Here is a 20,721-nt window from a genome sequence, read left to right as displayed (position 1 = left end):
ACCAAAGTGGAAAACGCTATTATCAAACAATTGATTTCAAAATATCTGCAAGATACACATCTTCTCCTGGGCTTCGGTGCCGCATTATACAGTTGCGAGTTCTTTGCCATTCCTCGGACTTATCACCATGTGTTGGACAATCTGGTGGGTCTTCATCCGCGTGCAGATATCGCCCAGCCTTCCCCTTGCTCCTATGGACTTCCCCTACCCCCACCCCGCAGACCGCAAAGATTCCGTGATGACGTCGGCAACAATTTGTGCTGGCAAAAGGCTGAAATCAGTCAGTTGGTCGCTCGTTCGCCGGCTTCTGCGGCCCCTCAGCTTTCGATTTCGGATTCAAATGCCATGGCAAATTGCTAACAATGCACCCAGTCTTCCTCTCGTACATATGCGGGAACCAGGCTGCCTGAAATGTGATAATCATCCAGCGATTGGAGCCATCCCATCCGCAGTCCAGCAGTCCAACGCAACGCCAAGCCAGCGTGGCCATGACCATGACCAAGTGAAAGTGGCCGCTTCATGCGCCCATCATCTCGTAGTCCAGTGAGTCAGTCCACGCCCATGTGGTCATCACTAGTCGTATCCATCCGATGCGGTTACTTCCTCACTTTGCATGTGGCACGCATTCCGCCTCCGCCGGCGATCATCGCGTGCCGCCTTACATAACTTTTAATGGCCGTTGAGTGAGCGAGAAATACCACTAATTAATTAGCGCTCCACTCTGCCACAAGATTGTTGCACAGCACTCACATATGACGTATGACGTACGACTTACTGCGTACTCGTTTTAGGGCCCACCAACATGAGTTCACTGCGGAAACTCGAGTTCTTGGAAGTGTTATCCAAAACTTTGTACTTGCAGACCAATCACTTGGATTTTAGTCAAACGGTAGTTTTTGCTTTAAGAGAAATTTCAAAGAAATAAATGTGAGTCATCTTACGATTTGGTTTTTGAAAACGAACTAGTTGATTCCGATTTGCTAATGGAAAACTATAATAAAATGTTCATTGCTTTTTCAACTTCTGCATTTGAAGTCAATGCATTTTAAGGAGTAAACTTAAATTTACCACATTTGATTCTCAAGCAGCTAAATGCCCAGTGTCAAAGTTAGTACAGGTGTTTTTAAATATATTCTTCCTGAATATTTAAATTTACGAGTTAGTAAGTGTTTAAGAAATTTTTTGATTCAAAATTAATAATAAATATTTTTTTTAAATTTCATAACTTTCTGATTTCTGATTAAGATATTCCTTAAAAGCTTATTACACTGATTTGAAAATGTCTGCATAAATCTAAAAACGACATTGTAGTATGAGAATTTCTACACTTTTCTATCGTAGAAATCTGTGTTCTCATATTTTTATTCTCGTACCTCTTAGAGTAAATGGGTATACTAGATTCGTTAAAAAGTATGTAACAGGCAGGAGGAAGCGTTTCCGACCATATATATTATATTATATATATATTCTCGATCAGGATTAATAGCCGAGTCGATCTGGCCATGTCCGTCTGTCCGTCCGTCTCTCCGTATGAATGTCGAGATCTCAGGAACTACAAAAGCTAGAAAATTGAGTTTAAGCATACAGACTTCAGAGACATCGACGCAGCGCAAGTTTGTTGACCCATATTGCCACGCCCATTATAACGCCCACAAACCGCCCAAAACTGTTGGGTCCAAAACAAATGTTTCCTTTATTTTTCATAGTTTTATTAGACTTGCAAATTTCTATCGATTTCTTTCTTAAGTTATTATACGTTTTCATGGACATATGCTATCAAATAGTTAATATAGAAGACAGTAATACATACATACATAATACATACTATGTATGTATACAATGCAGCCTTTTTTATGTGCTATTATATCGATTATTGGTTCTAGTTAGAGGATTCCAATTAGTAGCTTGAACCTACATATAAATTAATGTGCCACGGATCATATCATTCATTGCACGGGTCACAAGTCTGGAATTCCATTTCTTAGCACTTTTTCTTTGAAAGGGGGGCGTGCTCTTTGGTCACTCCCACCACTTTTAAAGTGCAATGCACTAGATACCAGCCACAACCTAAACCGCCAACCTAAACGTTCCTCTGCCCGGTGATGACCCCAAAAAGCTGACGATATGGTGCTACTAAAGTCAGCGGTATACATTTGTGCATTGGGCTGATGGAGCAGAAAAGTAATCAAGGCAAAAACGAAGAGCAGACCTTTTAGTTCTGAACATTAAGTTCTGAACGTTGTGCTAACTAGGCAGATTGGACAGCTATAAAACATGGCCAATAGCCTGGAATTGGCATCAGTCACCTTTGGTAACTACCAGCAGCCCAACCAGCTCTCATCCGCCTCCAGCTCAATCTCCAAACACCAACCACCAACAAGATGAAATCCTTCGTGTGCATCGCTCTGGTCGCCTTCGCCGCCGCCGCTCTGGCTTCGCCCACCAACGTGGCTTCGGCCACCGGCGCCACCGGCTCCACGGTGACCACCCAGGACGGAGAGCTGGAGGGAGTGACCGGACAGGGATTCGGTGACCTGACCCGTCTCCGCAAGTCTGCCTACGGTGCCAGCTCCGGCGGCTATGGAGGCTCCAGCATCCAGGCTCCTCCCTGCCCCAAGAACTACCTGTTCAGCTGCCAGCCCAACCTCGCCCCCGTGCCCTGCAGCGCTCCCGCCCCCAGCTACGGATCCGCCGGCGCCTACTCCTCCCCGGTGGCCACCTACGTCGCCCCCAGCTACGGCCTGCCCCAGCACCAGCAGCAGCTCTTCAGCGCCGCCGCCTACGTGCCCCAGACCTACGGCTACCAGTACTGAGCACCTGCTCCTTACCACTGCGATCACCGCCCAAGGACCACGAACCAATTGCCGAGAAACATAAGCTTTGATGGATTTAACAAAAAATATACCCAAAAATATGTACTGCAATTAAATCACTAAAAAAACTAAATCATAAATTGTTTTCATTAAGAGTGTTACTAGTTATAATCTAGCATAAACCTTTAGGGATATGGGAATACCATTTTTATACCCATAGAAGAAGACTAGCAAAGATAATCATTATAAGAAACCAATTATCGAAGTTGGCAACAAAAGAGGCCTTTTTGTTTTCACCATTTTATTCAAGTAATAAATTATTAGTGATAAGGTAATTAGAATTTTATAAAAACATTCCTTGGATAAAACTATATATAATTAAAGGCCCGAGGTATAGAAGTTTTCTTCAGACATCCACACAAATGAAGCATTTAAATAGATTTGTTCTTCTCTTTACTATGTTACCAGATAACTAACTTATGAATAAATATATTTGAATGCCTTAATAAACGTTAATCTTAATGATAAGGTGGCACAACTATTACCGTTGTTATTTAGGAACATATGTTCATTGTTCTACAAAATATTAAAACAAACTAATTATTTGAATTATTTAACAACACGGAATTAAAAAGCTTAAAAGGCTAGCTATAAAATTCCTAGAAAAATAGCATAAAACTACATATGCAGCCGGCTCCTCAAGTTTTTCCCAATTCGAGGCTGATCCCAAAAATGTTAAATCTTAATCCGTCAGATATATGCAATTGCAAATAGATAAAATTTTTGTTTGCGCCTTTGTGCCAAGCAGCTCGTCTTGGGTCACTGAACCGCAGGAAATGCTGCTACAAACCAAAATACATATTGTATATTAATAAATATAAATTATTTATAAATATATATATGTATATATATTTCAGCAAGAAGAAATGCTTGCGACACATCCGAAACATCGACAAAGCGGAAAAGTGAAAAGTGCAAGCGATTGGGTAATGCGATATCGGATCCCATCAATCGCTTGACTGGGCGGTCAGCCTACAAGCCGGAAAGCCGCAGTGGCTACAATCTGCTGACCTTCGGGTTTCAGGTGCTCGTAGGGTTTCCGTGCCCAGCCAAGTAATGGCACAAGCCCTCCCTGCAGATTAGCCCGTGCCCCATCCCAGCCCATGCCCCATTTTCTCGAACTTCCAACTTCGACACAGTAGTTGTGATCCCACTCGCCCTCTGGAATGTGCGACCAACTGACCCAGTTGTTGGGTGTTACCTTGGCCATCTCCGTTTCCGCTTCGTTGTGCACTTCTAGTGGCATGAGGTTATAAAAGCCACTTGAACACCGCCGCATCTTGGCTTTCTCAGCTTGCAGCGTCGCCATAACAAGTCAGCATGTGGAAGTATCTCGGATTCCTTGCCATTTTGGCCGGAGCGAGTTCTCTGGGTCAGCAGACTGGCTTCGATACCTCGACGTGTGGAGGGGGTACAGGTTGTTCGAGGTCATCAGCTACCGAGCACTCGGATTCGCATCTGAATCGTAGGAGGAGGCAACAGCAAATCGTGCAGGAGGTTGTCGTGGAGAACAACTTTGGGGGTCCTGGTTTCGGAGGACCTGGCTTTGGAGGTCCAGGGTTCGGAGGTCCTAGCTTCGGAGGTCCAGGGCTCGTAGGTCCAGGGATCGGAGGTCCAGGGATCGGAGGTCCAGGGTTCGGAGGGCCGGGGATCGGAGGTCCAGGGTTCGGAGGTCCTGGCTTCGGACGTCCCGGCTTCGGAGGACCTGGGCTTGGAGGTCCTGGCTTTGGACGTGGCAAATTTGGCTTTGCCCGCAGCTACGACGAGGCGGATGAGGAGGTACCGGCCCAGGGAACATACCAACAGCAAGACACACTCAGTGAAATTCCGTCTCCAGCTTGCCCGAAAAACTATGTGTTTTCCTGTGATGCGGTTGTCAAGCCGGTTCCATGTGGGTACAGCTCATATTGATAAACTCGCTGATAAATCGTTAATAAACAATTTTTAACAATATATTTTAATCTTTTTTATTTGCCATTCTTATTTACTATGAAATATATATATTTGCAATAGAGGAAATCTTATAATAATAAAGTAATATGATTAGCATAGAGTAAATCTGATAAGAAAGATTTAGTATAGTAATTTTACTCTACTTAGTTTACTAACCTAGGTAAATTTCGTATTCTCTAAGAAATGTTCGCTAAGAAATGGTATTTCCATATGTAATAATGGTCTTAAAAATAATAGCAAGCTCATATTTACACAACAAATAAGAATCCCTGTTGTGCAATTTCACTTTTTATTTTCTGTTATATTCAAAACCACTTTTTTTTAAGAACGTGTGTAATTGCTATATTTTTGAAGCATATATAATGCATATATAATTTGATTCTTTTTAAAAGCAGGTATACTCGTAAAACATTAGATCCTTGTTCTCATTGTATCATATCGTTATTATTATAAAAATTTAGTGGGCTGAAACTTTAGAAACAGCTAAAGAAGAAGAAACAAATCTTAATGTTCAAATCTGTAATACCCTTGGATGACCCCTAATTAAAAAGTCTTGAATGAGTTTTTTATAAAAGCATTACTTTATTCATAGGTTCAGATGTCCAGGCAGATTCGGTTAGATCCTTAAAGTTCACGGACGAAGGGCACGGCGTACTGGGGCACGTACTGGGAGTAGGCACCGGCGGATCCGTAGGACTGAGCTGGGGCGGAGCAGGGCACGGGCTGCAGGGAGGGCTGGCAGCTGAACAGGTAGTTCTTGGGGCACGGCGGCGACGGAATGGAGGCGGGTGCGGAGTAGGCTGGTGCGGCTGGGGCGGAGTAGGCGGGGGCAGGGGCGAGTAGGCGGGCAGCGGGCGCAGAGTAGGCTGGGGCAGCTGGAGCAGAGTAGGCAGGAGCAGCGGGAGCAGAGTAGGCGGAGGCAGCGGGAGCGGAGTAGGCAGGAGCAGCGGGTGCGGAGTACGATGGGGCGGCTGGGGCAGCTCCGTATCCGCCGTAGGCGGCACGCGACACACGGATGTTCTCGGCCAGCGGGGCTGGGATGAGGATGCCCTGAGTGGGCTGCAGCTGGATGGTCTCGGAGGACACGACGGACAAGGCCACGAGGCCGGCGAAGAGGAGGTGACCAAAGTTGAATGCCATTGCGGATGGTTCTCGAGCTGTCTGTACTTGCTGCTGAAGTGGCGAACGAAGGGTGACTGTTGATTGTAGCCTCCCAGCCAATCCACTTTATAGCCCACTCGGAAAACGCTGATCGCACTGCCGGAGTAGAACGACTGCGTTCCGAAAAAAATGCAAATGGAAGCACCGCAGCTCGAAATCTGCTGACGACCTGCAACCTGCAGTCGACTTTGGAGGAGGGTATTGGGTATTTGGTGCCGGGTTTTGGTGGCTTTTGGCCAAACAGCTCTCTTCGCACATGGCTAACACGATGACGTTCTGGTTTCTGGTCTTGGCTCTGGTGACCTTAAATCCAACCTGGCCATTCTGGTGCGCAGGGGCTGCCGAAGTAACTTCCGCATCGATGTTCCAGTTTCTGGACCGGCACAATGCCGCAGGCGACCACAGCTGGTCCCACCTACTGCCCATCAACTTTTACTCCGAGATGAACCAGCAGTACTACAGGAGATTCCGGCGCCAGGCTGGCAGGATGGGCACATTCGGAGCGGCAAAACGGCGGCAGTACCCTTTTGAATATGCTCGATATGTCTGATAATAAACACAGCCAAGAATAACCTTTAGATTTTTACTCCTACTTGTATACTGGATGTATTTTAAAGGACAGTGCCGGGTTCTAATAATACATACCCATTTCTTTTCCCGCCAATGCCCTCCACCTGTTTTCAAACCCAGTTTGAACAGGAAAACCATGGAAATCTGCCTATCGATAAGCCAATGTCACGACCCCAACAGCGCATGACCGCAGCGGTGGCTTTGACGTCACCAGGACGAAGGACACAACAAACCCCCGCACAGTAAGCACGCAACAAACTGAGCGAAAACAAGCGCTTGACATTTGGACACCGCCATGAAGCTAACTCTGCGACGCTACTCCTGGGTGCTCCTGTTCCAGTTCGCCCTGTTGGGCGTGGACCTCTTTTGCAACGCGTTTGGTCCTTCGCTGGCCAGAAACCGATTGCAGACAGCCATCATTCTCTTTGTGTGAGTATCTTAGGCATTTGGGGGACCCTTCCTTTCTGACCACTGCAAGTTACCACAGCACCCAGGATGCCCTGATCATCGCGGAGTACCTGCTGTTCACCCTCGCGCTGCACTCAACGTGTGTGTACCAGGTCGGTGCCTCACACATAATCCTGCGGAACTGCAAGCTCTTCATGGCCAGCATTACCATCTACTTCCTGCTGTCCGCCTCCCAGCACTTCTGGATCATCTACCAATACCGTCAGCCTCCAGAAGAGGATGGCCCCCATTGGCCATTGGGTCTGATTGCCCTATCAGTGGGACAGCGCATCAGTGAGTTCCGGAAATATTCCTTCCACGCTTATCCTGATGTTCTCCCCTCCCCACGCAGTGTCGGTTTTCTATTACTACAGCTCCAAGTCGACGGCTCTGACCATGGCAGATCCTCGCTTCAAGGAGGAACATCTGGACTGGATCGCAGATCAGCTGGGCGACAAGTAAGGCGCCTGTTAAGTGGACATTTCGATGAGTGAGTCAGGATAAGAAGTGTACTGTACATAGAGTTATGATATAGATATTTTATGAAGATATCCATGTCTCGTTAGTCGGGCGATTTAAAAGAAATATATGTAGATAGCACATAAATCAAACCCACAGAGTATAGATGTATATAACATTTATGACTCACGATTATTGTTTAGCATTAGCATTCAAATTTCCCGACAATACTGTAGTTTTTTTGCTCCCGAAACTATTATGTATATGTAGATGTAAATAAAAGTAAATATGTCATATTTAATTATTGATCCCAACAGCAAACAAGTTATACAATTAATTTTTGTAGTATCTGAATATATTGCAAGGACTTCAAAAAATAATAACCTCTATATTTATAAATATTTACATTTAAATCGTGGTACAGCACCATTTCTTATTGATTGAAGAATCTAGCCTAAGTTAATAAATCTAATCTGACATTAAATAACATAGTCAATTAAGATCAACAATTCTAAACTTTGCACAATAATTGGAACAGGCTGTATTCAATTTTCTAGTAAAATCTGCTCCTCACTTGTCGATTCCTCGACCTATAGCTTCACTACGTTCCAGAGAGACTGAATGGCACTCCAAATAGTTGCTCCCACCCTTTTCCGATGACATTCAGGCAACACGCGGCATTGGCATGCGTTTCAAACTGCAGCTGCCATATCTCGCACCTGTTTTGCGTCTCGTCAATAAAATTGATCGCGTACTTTTGGTCTGTAATGCGCTCCACGTCCACCAAATTGCTCAATGGCTGATTAAGGCTAAGTTCTGGGGGAATAGGCTTTTCCTGAATTTTATCTGACAGCCACGAGAATTTGCCATTTCCTGAGATGTACAAATGTGACTCCGTGATTAGGAGCAGGGAGGGTTCAAAGGAGGTCTTCTCCTGCTCACAGATCCATTGGCAGCTGGGAATCAGGGAGCACATCTTGACTGTTTCGGACGCAATAGTTTCCAACTGATGGCTAATTGTGGGAGATGGTTGATGATTCAGTTTGCACTGTTCAGGCAGAGGATTATCTGTGGGAAAACAATTAGTTTTAGTATAAAAGTAAAAGGATATCCGAAAAGTTCACTCACGTTGTAGATAATTTAGTAAGCTATCGGTCCTTAGCATGTCATGCAAGAGCAGCACAAATCCTCCCCAGTCCTTTAAGGTGAAGGACAATCCAAGTTTCCAGGGCAGCAGATCAATGGCCACTAAACGATTGTCTGCCACGCTGATGACCTGCCGCAACCATTTGGCCACATCGTCATGGGGTGCTGCAAATGCCTCCATCAGGTAGCACTTGCAGTTGGACATTACCACAAGCCCTTCTCCCAAGGACTGCGTCTGCTCGTTGTAGATGCGGCCTTTGGCCAGCCACTTGAAATGCTCGCCATTCTCCTTGAACTTTCGTTGGTAGAAGTAGAGCTTAAGACGGTGGTCGATATCATTGAAGTCGCCGTAGTTAAACTTGTACGGCTGGGTACCCAACACAGTTGCCTCCGACTCGATTAACTTTTTTGAGCTGGACATGAGCAGATTGGTTGACTGAAATACGGATGCGAAAGGCAGCAGGCTGACCTCCTCAGCTGTTTTCAAACGGCTATTAGAGTCCGCGTCCGAACCACTAACTTGGCTGTTTGACGACTCGGTGAGCAGGGAATTTTGAAGATTTTGTGGCGCATCATTGCCCTGCTGCTCGTAGGTGGTACATATGCTGTCCGTTACCGATCCCGACGAGCTGCTCTCCGTAAGCGGTACATGGGAAACAGCCGATTTTGCAGGAGCCAAGGGAGCCGCACCAGAAGGTGTCGTAGGCTGAGCCTGCTCCGCCAGAAGCTGCCCAAACTCGCGTTCGATGAAGCTCTTCGATTTCGCTAGTTCATCGCGTATCGTCTCCAGATGCGGTAGCTGGGATATGCGGCGCTCTTCTGAGGTCTTGCGACTGGCGCTCTGCACATAGTTCGGATCTAGTACCTCTATGCTGGATTGGCTCGGATTGGAGATGATGTCCACATCACTTTCGTTTGCCCGGAACTCCAGATCCCGATCCGTGTTCGAGCTGCCCACTACGGATTGATTGGAGTCGAAAGAGCTCTGTGAGTTGGTAATTTTCGAACAAGAGCTGCTCTCGTTTAGCGAATTGGCGGAACCTATAATGTTAAAATATTAGTCAGGTGGTCTTAATAACTCAAATGATTTTTAATGGAAGCAGCATTGCTCTCTAAGATTAAAAAAGCTTTACATATTACTTAAATTTTGATATATTTTCCGGCATCTACAAGTCTTATAATGAGCTAAATTTTGTTTCGGATAATACATAATTTTGGGTACCAGGGCTCAAGACGTGCAATAAAGTTTTATAAGACGTGTAAAAGACCTTCTCGTCCGAGAACTATTAGTGAGTTAGCTTATCTTTGCTTCACGTCCAAATGCTGCTTCACATTACAGAACAAAAGCAAAACGCAAATTGTTTAGTGAAATACAAATTATACAAATTGGCATATTAACTTTTTGTGGCTTGCGTCAAACTCCTAAGCTTGGGTGTGTTTTTTGCAGTTGTAAGCCTGCAGTTCGCCACTAAAGTATTAATTAAGTTTTAACATCACAACAATGTTATTGTTGTCGGTAGTTGGGTGAGAGAAAAAGTCCAAAAGAACAATGTAAATATACAAAAGTTAGATTGGTTTTGCCATTTTCGATTTGTGTTCGCATGCAAATAAAATAAAAAGAAATAAAAATTAAATTAATGTACAATAAATATATCCAACACAAACTTAAAGTTAATCACCAAATTCAGCAAAAACCAAAGCGAATCTCAAAAAATTACTGGATAACTAATGCTTCTGAAACCATAAACTGAACTACATAAGCAATATTCTTTAGAAATTTTCCAGAACTTCATCAAAGTAAAAAAGAAAACTGGCCAAGGACTTGCCAATGCTGTTGCTTTCTTCCTTATTTGTCGGCACAGCGAATGCCTCCACTGGGGATTCCTCCACAATCATTGCGGGTGAAAGTTTTGGCTCTGTCACGACTTCTCCAGTAGGTTTGGTCAAAGATGAGGATAACTCGGTTACTTCAGCTACATAGACACTGCGACAATCCGGACATCGCAATTCTAGAAATAATGTAATTCAAGTAAAATGTTATTATATTATTTCTGCTGTACTCACCCTTGGTTTTATATCGCTTGCTTTTTTGCTCAATCGTAAATTGAGTCAGACAATTTACACAGCGATAGATGGATATGTTCATTTCGGTTAGATCACGCTGCGATAGAATGTCTCGCAGTTTCTTTTCCAGTTCCTTCATAAGAACAAAACGAGATATTTGATGCCTGTTATAGGAATTCACCAGTTACTAACCTGACAAAGCGTATTCTCCACGCAATAGATACGCTCCTGTCTATCCTTTCGCATCGTGTCGAAATTGATTTGCAAGGTGTTGGACCTAACACGCTCGCATGACTCCAGGATTTTTAGACTCCATTTGGCTTTTGTTCTAAACAGTAATAAATTAAGTAAAATAGTAAATTAAGTAAAATGAGTGTTCATTTAATGCTCAAAACCTACCTTTCAGTTAACGTGTCTTTTTCGCGTATAAAATTCGATGATATGGTGAGAAACAGTGCCTCGCTCGGTTTTTGTTCATGGTAGACTATGTAGGTCTCCTCATCAGACTCAGCATCGGATACTGTAATGTTCGGGTATACATTTAGCAAGGAGTTACTACACTGATCAACATGTCTTACCCGGATCCTCATCTTGAGCATTAGAGCTATTTGCGTAGAGCCTTAACAATTCCTCGTGTCTGTCAGGCGGTCGTTCTTCTGCCGACAGCTCCAGAGTGGTGTTGTCTATACTCTCGTAATTTGTCACTTCGCCCTCAGTGCAGGTTTCGTAAAGAGTTTGCTCACTTGAGTTGTTCGCTTCCGACTTTATAGGCGTTAAGGTCGAGTCAAAGTTGGTAGCTAACAACACGTTGTTCGTGGGTGTGGAGCTAATGTTGTGGCGCTCAGAGTCGAGTCTCGCTTCTGTGGATTCAGATAGTTCGCCCAGGAACTCATTAAAAAGCTGGCGAGACTCGTTGCGCTCTTGTTCAGTTGGCTGCGGCGTTTCGATTCCCAGCATCAGCTCAGCATTGCCGGACTTCAACCATTCATTGCCATAAGTGAGACGTAGTGTTTCGATTTTTTTCTTGGTCTCCAGGTGCGAATTATCGGCTTTCTCTTCACAGTCGGATCGAAGATTTCGCACGGAAACGGATGCTGCTTCTGCATCGATCTCACTGCTTTCTTCGATATCCACTGTCCTGATCTTGCTCGAGCTTATCCGTTTGCTAGATTGCGAGGTGTCCATTGATATCTGAGACTGATTGTCTTCCAACGCATAGTTCTTTCCCCTTATAGACACCGAACGCTGCGAACCGAAACTGGAAAACTGGGAGCCGTCGCTGGTGTTAATGGAAGCACTAGAGCTGTTGATGGACATGGAGGTACTCCTGGGCAAGCGATGATTAAGCGCGCCTATGTAGCGCCACTTTTGGCTGCCCGTCAGCGCTTTCTCCGCCTTAGACAGTGGCTCAAAATCCAAAACAAACTTCACAGTTGCGGAGTTCTTATGCAAATACTGCGCTGTCGCCTGCCGATGCTTGGGATTGCAAGCAAGTGGATTTCCTTGCAGATTTAGTACAATCAGGGTCATCAGGGCACTCAGTGGCAGCAACTGCGAGTGCTCCAACAGGCAGTTGTCGGACAGATCCAGGTTGTACAAAGCGTCCAGTTTTGCTACGTCCAATAGCTCCTCGACGTAGTTGTTGCTGATGTTCAATAGCTGTAGTCGCTTGCAGGCCTCCATGTGAAACTGTGGAAGGTGTGTAAGGCAGTTGTAGCTCAAGTCCAGGGTCTTTAGATGAGGCAGCCATTTGATGGCGGCTACGCTGGTGAGCTTATTGTGCCGAAGGTTTAGGTGTTGCAGGTGCTGTGCGAACTCCAGGGCGGTGTCTACACTGCGCAGGCTGTTGTAGCTAAAATCGGCCGTCCTTAGCTCGTTCCACACAAAGCCATTAGAGTTGTCCCCGCCGCAGCGAGTGATAATGTCGTCCACGCTGGTGATGGCTTTTACGCAGATCAGGTGCTGCAGCTGGCCGCGCAGCGGTTGGATGCCCACCACCTGGCCAATGTTGATTTTGTTTACTTCGAGCCGACGCAATGCCCGGAACTTGGCAATGTCGATGACGCCCTCGAAATAGTGCTCGCTGGGAAAGTAGGTCAGCTTTAAAAGCGTGGTTTTTTGCACAAAGTCGTGGACCAACTGCAAATCGGGGAAGACGCTGGACTTGGCGTTGATTGGCTTTACCACCTGAAAAGACTGCGGCTGCAGGTAACCCGCGCCTGGTCCAATCTCAGAGTCCGCGATCAGGGTGAAGGAGTCATTGAGCGCCCGCAGCAGGGAACCTGTGCCGGAGAATGAGTTAAGCGATAAGTGATCGAACTTGGATTGGGGCGTAGTAAAGACCAGTCATCAGCCAATACCCGCATGCATTTTGCGTGCTAGTTTTGGCTTAGCTGTAGCTTCAGCTGGCTCACCTGATAACGTCAAGGTAAACTCGGAGCTCAATATTTTGTCGCCGTTCTGCCGGAGCAGGTTGGCCAGCTCGGTGATCTTCTGCGGATCCATGGTCGATCCCTCTGCTAAGGTCGTGCTTTTATCCCATGCGATTTATTCTTTGCTCTGGATGACTCGTTGGTGCTGGAACAGTGAAATGGGTGTTACTATCAAGGTTTAGACGCACCAGCACCCAGTGGAATGTGTCCAGGATAGATTAGCTAATGCGCCAGGCACAAGTCTCATTTTTCACTACTACTATACTATACGTATTGGTAGTCCATCGAAAAACAACAAAGAGAAATACGTATGACATGTATGACGCCACTGCGCTGCGAAATTGCCTGCGTTAGGTGCCATTTAATATTTACATTGTTGTTTGGCCCGATTTAGTCATGTATCCAGATGGTCAACAGCATTATTCGTCGACTTTAGATCAATTAGGGCGTAGGAATATTCCACTGCAGAATGCAAAAATACTTTTGTTATGCCTCTTCTTCTTGCCAATCTGACAATAACAGCGAATCGCAGTCCCTAGGATCTAGCGATGAGCCGATGTGTTTGTTTTTCTACGCCATCGGTTATCTATTCTGACTATCGGTATTGGTTGTTTCGCTCCCTCATAATAGATTTATCACACCGAAATATAAATATTTCCAGCAGTAAATACAAAACACATAACATCCTTGTTTACATTTTCGTAGAGAATGTTCTATTTTCTTCTTAGCAACGGCAGAGTTTGAGATGCATCCCCAAATCATCGGATATACATCGCATATTGAATACAGCCAAATTTAAATGTTGTCAACTACCGATAGTGATGTATAAAATCATGACAAAGGTCAGTTAAGTATGTGCTAATATTTATTCTCTTCACATCTACAACACAGTTTTTAACTCTAAAAATAAACTTGGAAGCATTTGTGAAATTGGTGCACCAGTAGAAATTTAACGTGGCGCCATCTATGTATGGTGGTATATTTATTTTGAAATTGGTCATCAGAGAAACTTATGATTTTCTAATATTTATTATTAGAATTTATTAGGCGAATTATAACTGTTGCCTTAAAAATACAAAATAAACTAGCACCCCGTTAATTACTCAGCTTTTATTTTTGCAACGATCTTTGGGTAATCATTTAACTCTAGTATCTACGCAGTCCGATTAAAATTATACTAAGATTCACTCCGCTAGATTCTTCGGTAACCGTTGAAATACTCGTGGCCACAAAATTACAATATATTTGTTAGGTACTTGCGTTTGTTTCTTGGCTAGTTTTGAATTAAAAACAAATAAATTTTAAAATTAAAGCAGACTTTGGTTGTCAGTTTTCTTCCGTGGTTCGTTGGATATGCGTGGTTTTGGATTTAAATCAATATGCTAACTAAGGCAACAACCTATACGAAATCTGTTAGTTAACTGGTTAGAAAATGGAATCCAAAGATTCATTGAGTTGGCGTTGTGCTGAAAAAATACATTTATTCTCTGTGGTGCATAAAAATGTTAAAAACGTCTCAGCTTCTTTAAGGGATTTACAAATTTTGCCTGTGGAATAAAAGAAGAAAGAGTATGAAATCAAAGGCTTCTCGTTCAGTTTCAATTAATACACATCGGTTAAAATAAAACACAAACGTGCTTGATTAACTGAAAATTGCAGAATTTATTAACCTTGAATTTCTGTACGTACTGCTTTTTGCCGATTTGAAGCTGCCAATTTTGAATGTAAAATGAGTTGGGAACACTTTTTGTTGGTATGTACAAAAAATTGTATTTAATTTATATTTATTTTAACAATTCCAATTAGGTTCAACAATTATGACACTTCTTGTTTTGGTTCGATTATCTAACACTTAAACACTGTACACATTGAAAAACACTTGTGAGAATAAGGGAAATAGAAATGCAGTTGACGTGGAACGACTTTTCTGACTTTATGCATATATCTAGAATGCCAGCTTTATATGCCTTGGTGAAGATGACTGGTTGATTTGATCTATGCGGGTATATATAGTATTTACAATATACATTTGACTGATCTTGTTTAGGTGTAACACAGTTTAAAGTTTTGGCGACGGCATGATGGACGTATCCCTATAAAAATAATATAAAAAGAAGAGAAGGAAACTAATTTGTAATGAATGGAAAATAATATTATTTCGATGGGTTAGCAGTGACTACAGGATGTAACGAAATAAATGGCTGAATATAACTCTGAAAGCGAATGATTTTGATGCATGTATGTATATCGGGATTATGAATGATTTCTTTGGGGAATGTAGAACATTCCACGTGATATTTTCATTTAAAAAATTTTGAATTTCGCATCGAGTTTTATTATTTAGCACTTTATTAATGTTAGAGTTCAACTTAGTTTAGGTATTAATAAAATTATAATAGGGAAACAATCAAAGAAATAGAAACAGAAGGTGCATTTACTTAATATAGGAGAAGGATAAACTTAAAATAAGAAAAATTAGGGAAACAATCATAAATCAAAAGTTAATGGTGAGAATACAAAGCCAGAGCTCATTTCTGGGGATTTTCAGGAAGGCAGGATAACAGGGTAACAGGATAGCAGGGTAAACAGGCGCAAACGAGACATAACCAATGCAAACGAAACACTTACATATGCTCAGGGTGATTGCGTATGCAATCAATTAAATCATTAGGCTTGAGCTGATTTGTGCATATTTTGTGGATAGCCGTGAACAGGGGGAATCTGCAAGCAAAGAATATCAGTTTAAAACTATTCGAATCTGTTTGTATCAAAAGTTCAGTCGTACTTGTCCTCCAGACCCTTGTTCTTCAGCATGTAGTTGACCTCCTCGGCAGTGGGTGGGCCCTGCAGCTTCTGACCGTTGAGCATTTCCTTCTCCAGCTCCTCAATGGTTTTTCCAGAAGTCACAAACGCCTCAGAGACGCGGCGGTTTCGGCCACCTGCAAGAGATGCATAGTTATTTATAGAGTATAGTATATATCAAGCATTTCTAATTGTGAATGCCACCTTATTGTACTGATGCATGAAACAAGCAACTGGAAATAACAACCTTACAGTCATAAACAGAACTAATTTATTACAGAGCAATTAATGTAGACTACTTAAGCAATTTGTAAAAACTGTTAAATGTGAGTCACTGATAGAGTTGTTTTGCCTAAAAATAATGATAGCATTTGACTAGCAGGTTGTTGTTTTATCAAATTCGTTGTTTGCCTGTTCCCGATAACCTTCTCAATTTAACCGAGCACCAAACCCAAATGTTACTCACCGTAACACGTCGTGATCAGATCGGCCACGCCACAGCTCTCGAAGAAGGTGGACAGCTTGCTGCCGGGGTAGAAGACGTCCACGAAGCGAATCATCTCCATGAGGCCCAGTCGGATGACAGCGGCTTTGGTGTTGTCGCCCAGCTTCAGGCCATCAACAAAGCCAGCGCCGCAGGCCACGATGTTCTTGAGGGCTCCGCAGACCTCCACGGCGTCGGCGTCGTCCACGACCACCACGCGGAAGTGGTTCGCTTGGAAGAGATCGCGCAGCACCTTGCCATACTTCTTGTCCGTGCAGCCGATTGTCGTTTCGCAGAAGTTTCCCTCAGCCACCTCGTTGGCCAGGTTGGCGCCCATCAGCACGGCGCATGGGATCTGCGATGGAAAGTCACAAGTGGATTAGATATTCTGGCGGTGTCACCTTTGCGACGCTGACTTGCCTTCAGGTGACGCGTGATTATATGCGAGATCAGATCGATGCCGCCGCCCTCGGCCTTGTCGAAGCCCTTGATCAGGGAGATAGCGATGGCGTTCGGCTTGATCTTGCCCAGGAGCTGTTTGCAGAAGTTGGGAATGAACTGGTGGGGCACCACGAAGATCAGGATGTCGGCGTTCTTGGCGGCCTCAACGAGGTCGGGCACGGCAACCTGTGGAATAGGGGCACAAAGTAAACTTTCCTAATTACTGTGATAACGACAAAAAGAAAAACAAATATATAAAACTCCGATAAGCGAAGCTGAAGGTTGAATGAAGGGAACTGCAGACGGATCGCGGAAATCATTTTCCCAGCACGTGTTCCACTCCAACTTTTGGAGGCTCGTTCCTCAGCTGTCTAGACAACTCAAATCTCGGGCTGACTGACCAGATCGCATGAGCTTGATATGGGTGACTTTGTACATAGTATGGTTTCTCCATATCGCCATGCTGGCTAGCCAACCTGTTTGTCGCATTCGAAATGAGTTCATATTGCTAATGTTTTTGTTTTTTTCTATGCCTGACGATAGTGATTATGAGTTAAAAAAAAGACCGAAATGGCAAGCATATGGAAATTTTAAAAGGTTAAGGCAAATTATGTTTTTATGTGATGTTGCGCTACTTGCATTTTAATGAACTTTGCGGAGCACTGACATTTAACTAATTCTTATAGATTTTGTAGTAACTTAATAAACTATGATAAAAGAAAACAGGAAAAAGTAAATTTAACTAGAAACACCAGCTGCCAATCAATAATTCAAGAAATAGAGACTCCTAAGGTGTTCGGCACGTATTTTGCTCTACAGTACGTCATATGAACAAACAGTAATTCTATACAGGCAAATAAACAAAATTTCAAAATATTTTCATTGTTTCTGTGTTGCATCAAACTCATTAGCTGACACATTTTCATTGCCTTTTGCATACTTTTTGCATATCTGACATTGGTGGCGATCATTGCATATAGAATATCAGCCTCATTTATCTTTTTTTTTTTGGCTATTCTGTTGTTTTGATTCCCCCCTCTCCTACAGACGCCGAAAGTCGCTGAAAGTCTGCCAAAATGTTCGAGTTTATACCCGTATGTGTGTAAATTATATAGGCAAACAAATGCTGGGGCATGGGAAAGTGTCGCCCACATTTTGTTTGGATTCTGTTTTTCACGTTTATCAATCCATGCCGCCAACGCATGATTGTGGGTCTGTCTGTGTGGCTAGGTTTTTTTCCAAAGCATGCTGGCCAATCGAGCCGGGTACAGGGCTAACTTTGTCGTGGATGAACTGCCGACTCTCCTTTATGGATGGACTTTATCACCCGACCCCATCCAGTTGGGCTTATCGATAATCGACGAACAGAACAGTTGGAGTGCCTTTGGAGCATGTACACATGTACATGTGTAGCAACGCACCCGTTTCGAGTGGATCGCCTGCTTATCGCCTGTCCAATTATCGGCTAATAGAATGTTGACGCATTCTGGGCGGCCCTGCGAGGGGGTGGCCCGTTGCACGCCCACCGGCCTTGACCTACGTCAAAGGCACTGGGGCGGACTCGCTCTTTCGGGAGAGCGGAGAGCGCGATGCTGGCCCTGAAAGTGCAGCTAAGGTGCAACAAGAGAGTCGCAATAGAGAGGAGCGCAGAGAGCGAGCGCGGTGTAAAAATAGACGCGGATTCGACCGATTAGATAATTTGGGGCTGCACGGCCAAGATCAAGGTATTTGCAGCCTTTATGTAAGCAGGCGCACGGCTGTTTGTTAACAACTCGCTCCGGCGTTACATAAGCCACATTGATTGGCAACCAGCAAGCTGCTACCAACACTCACCACATTCGGGGGCAGCTTGTGTCCTTTCAGGTACTTCACGTTCTCGTGCGTCTCGTTGATAATCTCCGTCAGCTTCTTGCCATCGATGAGCTCCTCGTAGACGAACATGGTCACCCGCTCCTCGAACTCCGGCAGGGCGGCGGCATTGGCGCCCACGATTTTCGCTATGGCCGAACCCCTGCAAGGGCGCAAGGTTTAGATTCGAGTGTTGGTGTTGGGTGTGAATTGGATTGGATGGTCATTATGTAAGTGCATATGGCGATGGCTAATTAGATGCACTCACCAGTTGCCGGAGCCCACAATGCACACATTTACTTTATCCGCCATATTTTGTTATTGTTGTCGATGGACTCGCTGATGTGCTTCCTCTTGCTACCTGCTAAGTACTACTTTGGCTCCGCGATTTGGCGCGATTAATCAATCGTAATTGTACTGCAAACTGACACGTCGAAACCGCGGCGACTACTGATTCTTGGTTTGCACTCCACACATGCTAATATAAGCAAAACAAGCACTGCGGCCAACAACAATTCATTGCGATTGCGGAGAGAGAGAGCGCAGAGAGTCAGTGTGTTTGTGTGTATGTGTGTGTTAGTGGTGCGATAAGCTCGCAAGCGGAAAATGAGTTCACTTTTCCAATGCGCAGTGCATTCTGGAGTTGTTTTATCAATGGAAATGGATTAAATTATCTTTAGTTTCGCTAGAATAGCTAAACTCTGTAGTTTAGTTCAATTGCCGAACTTGGGTGCGAAGCATCCCTGGTATGTGGGCCAGTGCTGTAAAACTCGCTTGCGCAGTCAATGGTCAGTGCTGCAAAATGCGTAATTCGGGCGCTAAATTCAAATAGGTATTATGTATTTATACTCAAAACTTTTGTCGCCAACAGTATTCGTGAAAATTTTAAATACCATACATACTTATATTTTTCATTTACTTCTTTCCTTGTTTTCTATAAGCCTTTAGATCTTATTCATCATCATCATTATTTAAATCAATGCTCTATTTAAAACTTTGCTTATTCAGTAAGAATTGCATTTTTCCTTCGGAATGCAAACAAATTAGCAATTTGTAATCACAAGCGAAAATTGCGATATTCCGCTTTGTGTACTAATGTTTATAATCAACTGTGTCATCCTTTTGTCACTGCTATTTTTTAAATAATCAAATTAACACACGTCGAAGATTTCAAGAATCGGTGTTATCCGCCATAACTAAATGATGGCCTGGCTCAAGTGGATAACTGTTCTGCAAGTCTTAATTATTTTTAGTGGTCAGTAATTTGACGAATATAATTGTTGTTTGGTAGTAATTAGTACGGGACCACTTTTAAAACAGCTTTTCAAGTCGCCGAATTTCAACAGCTTTCGGATGTGGCGAAGAATAAGTTTTATAAGGTTGTCTCCAATGCTGGATCTACGCTCAAAATCGCATCGGTAACTTTAGAGAGTGTTAAAGATGCCGTGGATAACGTTTATAAAATGAAAAAGGGCGCGGCCAAACATCTTGTGGATCTGTTTAGCTTTCGTTCCTCAGAACCTCAAAAGCGCTCCCCACCAGCTACCTCTTCATCTTGTGCTAAGGGGGAATTAAGCTGCGAAATCAAAGTGGTGTTTGGCTCCGGATCCACACAGCAACCAGTCCAACTATGATTTATGATAAAGTTGGTAATTTACGCGAATAAAGGGGAATACACTTGACTATACGCAGCATCATTAGCAGATTTAATAATGAAAACATTTTACAGGTCTAAAATTACCTATAGTCCTAACTTTCCAGTTTGAATCTAGTGGATATTTGTGCAAGATGTGTTTTCATCAGATCGTTTGAATAGTTAAATATGTGCAAAAAGGCAAAAAGCTGATGTCCGACTGAAAATCAATTATAAGTATAAATTATTACTTCGTGTTAACCACTATATACTCAAACGCCGGTTAAAGTGTTGCCTGCTATTTACTGCACTTTGTTTTGGGGAATTCGAAGCGTGTTGTCGGTCAATTTGACGAATGGATTTTTTGTATTTAGCAGTGCTGCAGGACAAATATCCTGCCTGCCTACG

The 20,721-nt window shown here is 43.7% G+C and overlaps 8 protein-coding genes across 10 annotated transcripts; 5 read left to right on the top strand and 3 right to left on the bottom strand.

Annotated features, from left to right (window-relative positions):
* Positions 1-2,292: 2,292 nt before the first annotated feature.
* LOC122616151 (vitelline membrane protein Vm26Aa) lies at positions 2,293-2,946 on the top strand. The gene has a single exon (XM_043791486.1). The coding sequence runs from the start codon at positions 2,382-2,384 to the stop codon at positions 2,811-2,813; it is 432 nt and encodes a 143-aa protein (XP_043647421.1). The 5' UTR covers positions 2,293-2,381; the 3' UTR covers positions 2,814-2,946.
* A 1,190-nt stretch (positions 2,947-4,136) lies between these two features.
* LOC122626434 (glycine, alanine and asparagine-rich protein) lies at positions 4,137-4,826 on the top strand. The gene has a single exon (XM_043806696.1). It carries the CDS (start codon positions 4,194-4,196, stop codon positions 4,782-4,784), a length of 591 nt encoding a protein of 196 aa, XP_043662631.1. The 5' UTR covers positions 4,137-4,193; the 3' UTR covers positions 4,785-4,826.
* Positions 4,827-5,388: 562 nt separating this feature from the next.
* Positions 5,389-6,038, bottom strand: LOC122624948 (vitelline membrane protein Vm26Ab). Its single transcript, XM_043804739.1, has one exon. It carries the CDS (start codon positions 5,964-5,966, stop codon positions 5,451-5,453), a length of 516 nt encoding a protein of 171 aa, XP_043660674.1. The 5' UTR covers positions 5,967-6,038; the 3' UTR covers positions 5,389-5,450.
* Positions 6,039-6,046: 8 nt separating this feature from the next.
* Positions 6,047-6,559, top strand: LOC122624954. Its single transcript, XM_043804752.1, has one exon. It carries the CDS (start codon positions 6,244-6,246, stop codon positions 6,535-6,537), a length of 294 nt encoding a protein of 97 aa, XP_043660687.1. The 5' UTR covers positions 6,047-6,243; the 3' UTR covers positions 6,538-6,559.
* A 258-nt stretch (positions 6,560-6,817) lies between these two features.
* Positions 6,818-7,673, top strand: LOC122626064 (transmembrane protein 138). The gene is made up of 3 exons (XM_043806178.1): positions 6,818-6,986; positions 7,045-7,298; positions 7,357-7,673. Exons 1-3 carry the CDS (start codon positions 6,853-6,855, stop codon positions 7,464-7,466), a joined length of 498 nt encoding a protein of 165 aa, XP_043662113.1. The 5' UTR covers positions 6,818-6,852; the 3' UTR covers positions 7,467-7,673.
* A 123-nt stretch (positions 7,674-7,796) lies between these two features.
* LOC122626063 (serine/threonine-protein kinase 11-interacting protein) lies at positions 7,797-13,619 on the bottom strand. 2 transcript variants are annotated; one of them, XM_043806177.1, is made up of 10 exons: positions 13,478-13,619; positions 13,088-13,250; positions 11,252-12,955; positions 11,073-11,193; positions 10,866-11,001; positions 10,674-10,806; positions 10,436-10,618; positions 10,009-10,077; positions 8,592-9,650; positions 7,797-8,531 (listed from the first exon to the last, which is right to left on the bottom strand). In XM_043806177.1, exons 2-10 carry the CDS (start codon positions 13,176-13,178, stop codon positions 8,065-8,067), a joined length of 3,963 nt encoding a protein of 1,320 aa, XP_043662112.1. In that variant the 5' UTR covers positions 13,179-13,250; positions 13,478-13,619; the 3' UTR covers positions 7,797-8,064. The 2 variants fall into 2 exon arrangements, with proteins under 2 accessions (XP_043662112.1, XP_043662110.1); XM_043806175.1 differs by lacking the exon at positions 10,009-10,077.
* A 581-nt stretch (positions 13,620-14,200) lies between these two features.
* Positions 14,201-19,140, bottom strand: LOC122615288 (glycerol-3-phosphate dehydrogenase [NAD(+)], cytoplasmic). Of its 2 annotated transcripts, none has more exons than XM_043790326.1 (7): positions 18,949-19,140; positions 18,666-18,843; positions 16,812-17,018; positions 16,374-16,746; positions 15,891-16,044; positions 15,734-15,826; positions 14,201-14,652 (listed from the first exon to the last, which is right to left on the bottom strand). In XM_043790326.1, exons 1-7 carry the CDS (start codon positions 18,990-18,992, stop codon positions 14,640-14,642), a joined length of 1,062 nt encoding a protein of 353 aa, XP_043646261.1. In that variant the 5' UTR covers positions 18,993-19,140; the 3' UTR covers positions 14,201-14,639. The 2 variants fall into 2 exon arrangements, with proteins under 2 accessions (XP_043646261.1, XP_043646253.1); XM_043790318.1 differs by lacking the exon at positions 14,201-14,652 and adding an exon at positions 14,768-15,198.
* A 666-nt stretch (positions 19,141-19,806) lies between these two features.
* Positions 19,807-20,367, top strand: LOC122615303. Its single transcript, XM_043790339.1, has 2 exons — positions 19,807-19,935; positions 20,001-20,367. Exons 1-2 carry the CDS (start codon positions 19,881-19,883, stop codon positions 20,312-20,314), a joined length of 369 nt encoding a protein of 122 aa, XP_043646274.1. The 5' UTR covers positions 19,807-19,880; the 3' UTR covers positions 20,315-20,367.
* Positions 20,368-20,721: the final 354 nt, after the last annotated feature.

Source organism: Drosophila teissieri, chromosome 2L (assembly GCF_016746235.2).
Source record: "Drosophila teissieri strain GT53w chromosome 2L, Prin_Dtei_1.1, whole genome shotgun sequence".
Classification (NCBI taxonomy): Eukaryota; Metazoa; Arthropoda; class Insecta; order Diptera; family Drosophilidae; genus Drosophila; species Drosophila teissieri.
The sequence above is the reverse complement of the archived record's forward strand: the minus strand, read 5'-3'. Positions and strand labels throughout refer to the sequence as shown.